General features: G+C 35.6%; 1 protein-coding gene across 1 annotated transcript in view; it reads right to left on the bottom strand.

The window, feature by feature from the left end:
* The window catches only part of LOC107636181, a 1,598-nt gene continuing 529 nt past the window's right edge, over positions 10,240-11,308 (bottom strand). The window contains exons 2-4 of the mRNA XM_016339705.1: positions 10,873-11,113; positions 10,416-10,725; positions 10,240-10,349 (exon numbers count right to left, since the gene is read on the bottom strand). Of these exons, the coding sequence (XP_016195191.1) occupies positions 10,240-10,349; positions 10,416-10,725; positions 10,873-11,113 (661 nt within the window). The remainder of the gene's footprint in view (positions 10,350-10,415; positions 10,726-10,872; positions 11,114-11,308) is intronic.

Genomic DNA, 11,308 nt, shown 5'->3' with positions numbered 1-11,308 from the left:
ATGGCTAATGGCTAACACGACCCAACAACTAGGCAAGACCCACCAAGTATAAAACGTATTGAACTAACTTTTGGCCCAAACTATTGACTCTTCTAAAAATGCAAAAACTTAAGATAAATGATCATACTCTTATTCTATTATTTTTGCCTTTTGATTTTTTCTATTTTTTTATACTATTGCTCTTTTTTTTCATTCTAAAAGTTGTGAGCCATCACCCAAAAATATAGTTCTAAAAGTTGTGAGCCATCACCCAAAAATATAGTTCTATTATGATAAGATTCTTTATAAATTTTATAGTTTTGAACAGATTTGTTGAGTTGTCTATTTCTTCCATTTTGTATATATATTAAAATTGTATCTACTATTAGTAGAAAAATATACATATTACTCTCTCTTCTTCTTTTGCCTTACTGTCAAAAGTTTGTTATGGTATCAGAGTTTTTTGAGCTTTGTTAATACCCAACAATGGTAAAAATCTCTGATCTTAATAATCAAGCCCTCTTTTTTCAATTTCTTCTCCTATATAAGATAGTTCTTTCAACCCTTCTCTAGATACATTCAACTCATACTACATTCATCTAAGTGAGAATCCCACCTTAGTTCTTATCAGTCCTGTCCTTACTGATAGTAATTATCATTCTTGGTCACGTTCTTTCTCCATAACAGTTATCTCCAAGAACAACTATAATTTTCTTATTGGAACCATTTCATCCCCTTCTTCAGATTACCCTCTTTTTTCAATGTGGAAACGTTGCAATAATCTTGTTCTGTCTTGACTTTTTCACTCTTTGTCACCATCTATAACATAGAGTGTTATTTACCTCAACACTGCCACATCAGTTTGGCAAGAAATTCATGGCTGTTTTCACAGTCTGATTTGTTACAAATTGCTGAGTTGTATAAAGAAATTTTTGTCTGAAACAAGGTGTTATCTCTGTCACAGAATTTCATATATCACTGAAAATTTTATGAAAAAGGTTAGAACATGCTCATCCCCTCACTGTGTGCCTCTGGCCAGCAAAGCTAACTTTATTGATCCTAAGACTTTGTCATTCAATTCTTGAAGGATCTGGATGAAAGGTTTGTCGTCGTCTGTTCTCAAATCCTGCTTCTCGATCCCCTGTCGCCGGTCTCGAAGGTATTCACCCTTGTTTTACAACATGAACGACAACTCTAGTTAACCATCGAGATTCTCGACAAACCAAAATCGGTGCCGCTGCCACTGATACTCGTCGTTCCTATGGTCGTGGCAAAGGAGGCCAAACCGTCAGCGCTGGGAATGGTGGTTCATCGATGAAGATCTATACCTACTGTGGCCGAACGGGTCACATCATGGATGTATGCTACGAAAAGCATGGGTACCCGCCCGGCCACCCCCGATTTTCGGGACACCTGTGGTTTCATGATTGTGTGTCTCCTTCTAGCAGCATCACCGTTTGCAGCATCTGTTCTTCCCTCTCCTGCCCTAGTTGATTATTAGTCATCTAACCTTCTTATTACCTTATTGAATTTCTTATAACTTATAATATTTATATAAAAATTTCTATTAATTAATTTATAACTTATTTTTAAACATCGGGTTAAGATTAATCTAAACTAACTCAGTATGTATACGACTCACCATGCCAACTATGAAATAACTTATTAGAAACACAAGATAGAAAATCTAAAATGTCACAAAATCCCCTGCCTTCGGGGATGTCCTCAGCGCCGAGAAACCTGTACTAGGGTGTATGTGCGACTCGTTCAGATGCGTTCTGCTTTTTGAACAGGGTTCTATGGTCGGTCTGCGACATCTTGTAACACTTACCAATGAGGCCCTATCGATTAGTATTATACAAAAGAAATCTTCAAATCGTTCATTTGAAAAAATTGAAACCCTTCCTATTGGATGGCCGTGATACTGTCAGCTCGTGCCATAAGGTGTTGGGTTAAGTCCTGCAACGAGCACAACCCTTGTGCTTAGTTGCCAACATAAAGTTTGGAACTCTGAGCAGACTGTCGGTGATAAGCCGGAGAAAGGTGAAGATGGCACCAAGTTATCATGCCCCTTATGCCCTGCGCAACACACGTGCTACAATGGCTGAGACAAAGGATCACAATCCCACAAGGGTGAGCTAACTTCAAAAACCCATGCTCAGTTCAGATTGTAGAAGCAAAGATATCGATAGGGCAGTTTATCCTATTCAGATATTCATGACCAAGAAGTATTGAAGAGAAAAGGGCATCATAGTGGATCGGGCCTTGTCTTGGCCCAATCTTGCACTCACTCCTTCTCAGCCCAACACACATGGCATTCTTGAAATAGGCCAAGGCTCATCAGCATTTACAGATGATACTAAGGCTAATACTCCCTCTCAAACTGAGCTTCTTCCTAGCCAAGTTTGGATATTCATATACTTTATTCTTCCTTTACTTTTCTATTTTAAATCATATATCTTCTCATATAATATTTTCTGGTACTTAGATATTTGATTCTGGTGCAACTGATAATATTTTCTCTTATTTTTTTCTTTATACCTCTTATTCAAAAATCAATCCAATTATTGTTCATATGCCAAATGGTTCTCAAGCTATTGCAGATTATAACGGTGTTGCAAAATTTTCTTCTTCTTTAATTCTTTCTAACGTTCTTTACTTACCTCAATTCCATTTCAACTTGATTTTCATTTCTAAGATTACAACCATATAAAATTGTGAGCTTACTTTTTCAAAATCTTCATGTACCTTACAGGAATCTAACAGCTTGAGGATGATTGGTTTGGGTAGAATGAGAGAAGGTTGTACATTCTTAAGAAGGCTCTTGACATCAATCACCCGCCATCCTCATCCTTCATCAATTCCACACACACTACTCCTATCACTCAATCCAACTTATGACATTTTTGCTTGGGGCATCTTTCTGGACATAAGCTTAATATTTGACATAAACAATTTTCTTTTATCTCCTCACACCATGAAGAACCTTTGTGATGTATATCATTTTTCAAAGCAAAGAAAGCTTTTTTTTTTCTCAAAGCTTTATCAAAGCTAATGATATTTTTAAGTTATTATATTTTGATATTTGGGATCCTTTCAGACAAAATTCTATTCATAATTATAAATATTTTTTAACCATTGTTGATTATTTTAGTAGATTTACTTGGGTTATTTTATTGAGAACCAAAAATGAGATTTCACAACTTTTTAAAATTTTTATTGTATTAATAGAAACTCACTTTAATTTAAAGTCAAATTTATTCGTTTCGATAATAGACCTGAATTTCTTCTATCTGATTTTTTTCTGCTAAAGGAATCATTCATCAATATAGTTGCATTGAGATCCCTCAAAAAATGAAATAGTAGAGCAGAAACATCAACATATTTTAAATATTGCACGTGCATTCATTTTTCAATCAAATGTTCCTCTTAGTTTTTTGGTCATATGCCATCAATCATGTTGTATATTGATAAATAGAGTCATATCTTCCATGGTTGATTTTAAAACCCTTTTTAAAATTTTATTAAAAAAACCACCCCTTTATCATGATTTAAAGATTTTTTGTTGTTTATGCTATGCTTCAACTCTTTTAGTTTATCGTTCCAAATTTGATCCTTCTGCAAACAAAGCTATTTTTCTTAGTTATTAACAAGGATTTAAAAGGTACATTGTTTACACTTTACATAACAAAAAAATTCATTGTGTCCAAAAATGTCATCTTCCATGAATTGTTCTTCTCATTGGCCAAACATCAATAGCCCATTCCATCCTCTATACCCACTCAAAATTTTTTTGGTCCACAAATTAATAATCCATAAACACAAGTTCAATTTCAGCCATCTCTTCTTATTAGGCCTTCAACTTCTTCAAATGACCCAGCCTCTAACCCACTCTTTAACTTTTCCTTACCCAAAGACCCACACATTATTATACCTTCAACCACACATACTCAAGCCCCATCCTCCCTACTGCTTCCATCACTTTTTTCTCCCTTTCTTCACCTTCATCACAACCTTTTCCCGCCACTAACACCCCCTTATTCGTCCCCTTCACCAAACCCTAACATCACATCACCCCATCCTCCCCTCCCCTTTTACACACGGCCGCACGACATCTGCGACGGAGCAGTCGCCCCACCCGTCTCCCCAACAATCTTTGGGACTACTTATGCAACTCTTCTCTCACGCCTACCACCCCAGCCACCTCAATCTGTCGGTATCCCCTATCCTCTGTGCTTTCACTTTCTTCTTTTTCTTCTTATCACTATACCTACATATCGTCTCTACATGTTGAACTTAAGCCTTATTCATATCGGGAAGCCAATAAACATTCGCATTGGCGTGATGCCATGAGTGCTAAACTTGCTTCCTTAGAGTAGAACAAGACTTGGTCCTTGGTTGAGTGCCTTGCCACTGTAAAACCGATTGGTTGCTGCTGAGTTTATAAAATTAAACGTTGGCCCGATGGATCAATTGAGCAGTATAAGGCTCGTTTAGTTGTGAAAGGTTTTACTCAGACTGAATGAGTCAATTTCTTGGAGACTTTTTCTCTAGTGGTTAAACCAGCAACAATTCATATTGTCTTGGCCCTAGCTTCATGTAAGAACTGGCCCATTCAGTAGCTTGATGTTAATAACACCTTCCTTCATTATGATCTCAAAGAAAATGTGTATATGGCTCTTCCCCCTAGCCTTGCTTCAAGTAAACATAATTAGTGTTGTTGCTTATTAAAATCTCTTTATGGCTTGCACTAATCTAGCAGAATGTGGTATGAGAAACTCTATGTTCTTCTTCTATCTTATGGGTATCAGCAGATTGTTTTCGATTATAGTTTATTTATTAAGGTTATTGGCAGTGAAGTCTCTATATTGCTGGTTTATATGGATGATATTGTTCTTATTGGGAATTGTCTATCTAAGCTTATTTCTATTAAAATAATTTTAGATTCTAATTTTAAAATCAAAGACCTTGGTACCTTGAAATATTTTTTAGGTATTGAGGTAGCTCATTCGGCTAAAGGTATGTCTCTCTCACAACATAAGTATTTCCTGGATCTTTTGGATGATGCTAGTCTTTTGGGTTGTAAGCCGGCTACTGTTCCTATGGACAACACTCTGCATCTTTATCAAGATGATAGACCTCTCTTATCCGATCATTAATTTATAGATATCTTGTTAGTCGGTTAATTTATCTTACCGCCACTTGACTCGATATACTTATACGGCTCAACAATTGAGCCAATTTATGGCTACACCAACTGAGATGCATTACAAAGTTGCTATTCAGGTTCTTTGATATTTGAAAAATAACCCCGGTCGTAGTCTGTTCTTTCCCAGATCTTCTAATCTACACATATCCGGTTTCAGTGATTCCGATTGGACGAGTTGTCCGGATATATGACGTTCCTTAACTGGATACTATTTATTCTTAGAGCATTCATTGGTTTCTTGTAAAACTAAGAAGCAAACTACTGTTGCACAATCATCTACTGAAATTGAATATCTTGCTCTTGCTAGTTCTACTTGTGAGCTCTTGTGGATTTTGAACTTGCTGAAATGTTTGCATGTCTCTTATGAACACCCTCCGATTTTATTTTGTGATAATCAAAGCGCTTTGCATATTGCTTCCAACCCTATTTTTCATGATGTACCAAATATTTGGAGGTTGATTGTTATCTTGTTCGGCAAAAAGCACAAGCCGGGGTATTGAAATTACTTCATGTTCCTTCTTTCGAACAATTGGCTGACAATTTACCAAACCCTTCCGTCTCAGCCATTTTACATTAACTTATCCAAGCTGGGTATTCTCGATCTCTTCCATCCTCTAGCTTGCGGGGGCATATTGAACAAACCTTTGGCCGAAGCTACCAACTCTTCTAAAGATGCACAGACTCAAGATAAATGATCGTACCCTTACTCTATTATTTTTTCCTTCTGATTTTTTCTATTATTTTATACTATTGTTGTTTTCCTTTTGTTCTAGAAGCTATGAGTCATCACCCAAGAATATAATTCTGTTATGATAGGGTTCTTTATAGATTTTACAATTTTGAACAGATTTGTTGAGTTGTGCATCTTTTCCATCTTGTATATATACTAAAATTGTATCCACTATTAGTAGAGGAATATACAGATTATTCTCCCTCTCTTCTTTCTTCGCCTCACTGTAAAAAAAAGTTTCTTAAAGGCTTAGATACAGGTTGAGACCCTCACCTAGGAAAAATAAGATAATGTATTTTCTCCTATTTAATTAAAGTGGATCAAATCTTCAAAAGAGGAATGTATCTTCTACGTTAAGTACGATCAAGTTTCATTTGTTCTTTCAAACTCGCACGAATCAATTATCAAACTCTAGACATCAAGTCTACATAAAGGGCACCTTGAGTTTCCCCTGGTAGGTTACAACTTCCAAAAAGCTTTCACTTATTACTGTCTTGAGGATTGAAGTGTCTTTACAACTATTCTCATCGCCTTACACACATACGTTGGAAATTCTGTTGGGTCCCCAAAATAATATTGTGTTTAAGAAACGTCGTTTAAAAATTAGTACCATTTGTGGGGACCATTAGAAGATCGTCAGCGAAGCCATAGATGAAGGCTCAGGAAACTATTACGCGCCAGTAATGGCGTGAGAGTGCTTATCATCAACAAACACACACACAACTTAGTTGCTAATATGGCGCCACAAGTTACAAGCTTTGAAATAAGAGGTGGCAACGAGTCAAAGATACCTGCTCAAACAAATCCAAGAAGTGATCTCCTGTGCTAACTCAAGAAGAAACTACTGCAGTGAAATATCCATCCCCATGCAAGATAGGTACTAGAGAGTAGTCTTTTTTGCACACGAGAATCAAGCTTGAAAACGGTCATTAATCTAACGATCATAGAAGGCGTGAGAACTCCTATAACTGAAAAATGACAAAAGATATCAAAGGGATTTCAAATGACACCGATGATAGTCGAGGTAATGAGAGAAACCCCGTTCATAGAGGAAGTCCTCTGGTTATATGTTATTAAGGTTTTCGCGATATTAATGTTTTAGGATTGAGTTCCGAGGTTACATGTTACAATTAAAGCTATTTCTGTTGTTGCGAAAATAAGCGGAGTTGTGGATGTAGCCACCGCTGATTGCGGGCCGAGAGGAAAAATGTTTCTTGACGCATTTGGTTTATGGTTTCAACTTTTCGAGGTAGGAGTTTTTCTAAAGACTTATTTTATATTTCGGCATTGTTATAAATGGATATTGATTTAGAAATATATTTTTGTGATGATGTAAGTCTTATGTATTGTTTGGTCTATCTTGGATGAATACGACAGTTTATTGGATTGAATTACTGATTGATTTTGTTAAACTGGTGATTGGTGATTGTTGGATTAGTTTTCTGGAGTTTTGAAAATGGGTTTGATCTATTAGAATTGATTTTGGAATTGGTTTCATTTGGAAAAGGTTTAGATGGGACCCGAGAATAGTAGCAAAGTCTGAGTTTTAGAGGATATGCTGTCAAAATTTCGTTATAAAATTTGAGACTTTGTTTAAAATGTTATTTAGAGAAAATTTGAAATTTTGAGAAATTGTATTATTTGATTTTAGATTTACTAAGAAAAAAAATGAATTATGCTATGATTTTGAGTTATGGAGAAAAGCATTTTTGTTGTGTTTTATTTATTAAGAAAAATAATATATTTTGAATTCGATTTATTTAGAAGAGAATTACCTTTCAACTTTAATGTATTTAAGAAAAGTATTTTGTTTTGAAGTCGATTTAAATATGAGGAGACTTATGTTTTGAATTTGATCAAAGAACTACATTCGGAGGAGTTTTTAGTGAACTTAAAAGTAATTGAATTTTGATTGATTAATTTCATTTTTGTGACGTCTTGGAAAGAGCTAAAGTATTCTCAAATTCTAATTTAGCAACACGGAACAATTTTCGAGCCTTTGAGAATGTTTCAAATTTAAGAATGAAACTGAAAATGGTTTTGTTTTAAATGATTTGGTTTTGGTTTAAGTTTCACTTTGATTGATTCAAATTTAAAAGCTATGATTTTAAGAATCTTTAATGAATTTAAGGAAATAAAATTGATTGTTCTCCCCTAAAGTCTTGAGACCTTGCTGTGGATTTTAATTAACAACTCTTGATTTTAAAGTAGTTAAGTGAATGGTTCAAGAATGAATGATTTTTGAGTTTTTTAAAGAGATTTATAATTGATATGATTTTAAAGTTGTTTGGCATTTTTGGAGAATGTTACCAAAAGCGGTTTTGGTTTTAAAAGGGATTGATTTGAGGAAAAAGTGATTCTTGGCGAGATGTAAACTGAATACGTTTTGTTTTTGAAAGAAAATGAGCCAAGAATGATTTTGAAATTAGGATAGAGATGAGTTTGGTTTTGATTGAGACGCGATCTATAAGTCGCAAGAGTGTGTCGGGCACTATATCCCTGGGTAATGTGAGGATTGAAGCTGAGTATCCCGCTCACATCTTTTTGAGTCACAAGAGTGTGGCAATCATTATATCCCTTGGACAGTGTGCTGGACACTATGTCCCTAGGAGTTCCCATTTTTATTTGTGACCAAAAGGCGACATTCTCATGGGGATGTGTCGGGTTGGCAGTTGAACTGACAATGTGATATGACAGCCAATTAGGACAGACATTCATCATATGCACCTATGTGACATTGTTTGGGTGTGGATTTTGTAATTGGTTTGCCTATGTGAATAATTCTATTTAACTGCTAATTGCTATACCTGATGTAACTACTCTTGATTGTATTTGAACCTCATTACTTGTGTTTGTGATTGATTGGTTGGATTATGGTGAATTGGATGTTGATTGAGTTGCTTGGACTTGAGGCCATGGTTGATTTGGTGTTGGGCCGGAGGCCGTGATTGGTTTGTGTTTGAAATTTAGTAACGTATGAAAAGTCAAGCTGGTTCAGCATAGACTTAATGAACCTATGCTTGGAATAAATTGGTTATTATTCATACAGTCTAGGAAAACTTTTAATATCTTTATAAGAAAGGAAAAGTTTTTGGATTTTGGATAATTAACTGATTCTTCTTTTAAAAAGGTTTTGGATTTTGAATGTTAAAATTGGTTTTTTCAAAGGTACATAAGACGAACAACGATCATTGTATTTGAAAATAGTTTCCTTTACATATCTTGTTATAGCAATTCCTTAACCCTCTACTGAGAACCCTGCAAAGGATGATGTTCTCATCCCCTACAGATTTCTCTTTTCAGGATATGGACGAAGATATTTATAAAGATTTTATCTCGTTTTTGCTTATACAATATTTTGTATCATCTTAGCTATTAGTTTTTCCTCGCTTTTATCTTTGTAATTTTGTGAGAGGGATAGGCGTTGTGGTATGTAATGCTTGTAAGTTATTATTGTGTATGTGTATATACTTTAAGTGTTGTATCTAGTTTGTATGTATATATGTATGTTTTTAAGTTCAAAAGTATTTTGGGTTTCTTATTTGAAAAAAAAAAGTTTATACGGGTTCAAGTGTTAAAAAGGCTCCTATATTAGTCTTTTATATATATATGAAAGTCGTCGTAATATCTACACTATCGAGTGACGCAGCTGAAAGCGTGACATTATGGTAGTAAGGGTGTTACAATATATGATTATATTATTACATGACCAACAAATATTATCATTTTGGGCTATCACTTGGCTAGTAATAATTTGCACCCATATTTACAGGTATTTATATACAAGAAATATATAGTTTGCACCTATATTTATCAGAATTTGTACACATAAACAGTTTATATCCATATTTTTCAGAGTTTGTACACATAAATTAATAAAATTTATTTGTTGAAGATAATTTAACATTTATACTGGTTAAATAATGGCTAAAATTACAAAAATATGATAGTAATTCACATAAAGAAAACAAATGCAATCCAATATTACACCAATGTCCTAAATAGAATTAGGTTACATTGGGGTTCTATTTGCATTTATATGTAAATCGAATCAACCATATTCGATTTACAGTTTTTCAAGCTAAATTAAATCAAATAGATTCGAATTAGTGTCACATTAATAAATCGAAGTTACTAGGTTTGATTTAGTATGCATGCAATGTTGAACCAAGTTAGCCCATGGTAAGGCGAATCAAGTTAGCCCAGTCACACATTGCAGGGTCTTTAGATCAGTGAATGTCAAACCAGTAATCAAACTTGACCTCAGTCTTGGTATAAGCAGCATTCACTAAAAACCTCATTGCATCCTTGCCCTTAAAACTCAGGGCAAAACTTGCTGCCACGTGTCAAATACGAAATGCTTGGTAGGCACTAGGCGGATACCTAATGCAGCCTTGATTCCATTGTGCCTATCCGATATGACTAGAATACCTGGTTAAGACATTACGTGATGCCGAATGTGAGACAGAAAAAATGACCACGACTTCGCATTCTTACCCTCTACAAGTACGAAAGCAATGGAAATGATGTTAGAATTCCTATCCTGAGCAACCGCAATCATCAGTGTATCCCCGTATTTACCATACAAGTGTGTCCTACCAATACTAACCAACGATTTACAATACCTAAAGGCCTCGATACACGGTGGGAATGTCCAAAATAGCCAATGGAAATAAGTCGATGACTCATCGACTTGCACACCAATCGATGACTCATCGACTTGCACACCAATCGATGACTCATCGACTTGCACACCAAGTCGCACAGGGCTCGTCTTCAACACTACAACACTACCTGGCATTGTTATCTGCATACCCAGTACCCATCTCAGCGACTCATTATATGACTCTTTTCAATCTCCATAAATCTGAGCCACAACCTTTTGCTTAGCCAATCAAACCCTTTTGTAAGTTGGTCTGAATTCAAAATGTGCCTCTGTTGCAATCTACAATACCTTGATCAACATAGCCGCATCAGCTCTTATCATAAGCAGTATGAAAGCAAATATAGCATGATAATCAAGCATCCTGCGATCACTAGATATCGACGTGGCCAGACATGTATGAGATCCATTATACCTTCTTACCTCCCAAATACCCTTCCACTGGTGAAGAGTGATCCGAATCAACCATGTGCAACCGTTGTCGAAATCCTTACACTTTCTATAGTTCTTGCAATGATCAGATTCCAGCACTCTGTAATCAACCTCATGACGGATACTATAAGTCTTCGCACTTAAGACGGCTTCCTCTTTATTCTGAAATTGCTGACTAACTTAGAACTCAGCTAGACCTCCTGCATCCTGTGTATCTCTGTCCCCAAATCCAGATGCTGCATCCGGTAACTCCTATTATGCCATGGTCTCCAAGTCTAAAGTCGAAAAGTGCGGG

Source organism: Arachis ipaensis, chromosome B04, assembly GCF_000816755.2.
Source record: "Arachis ipaensis cultivar K30076 chromosome B04, Araip1.1, whole genome shotgun sequence".
Taxonomy (NCBI): domain Eukaryota; kingdom Viridiplantae; phylum Streptophyta; class Magnoliopsida; order Fabales; family Fabaceae; genus Arachis; species Arachis ipaensis.
This window is presented reverse-complemented; position numbering and strand designations above follow the sequence as displayed.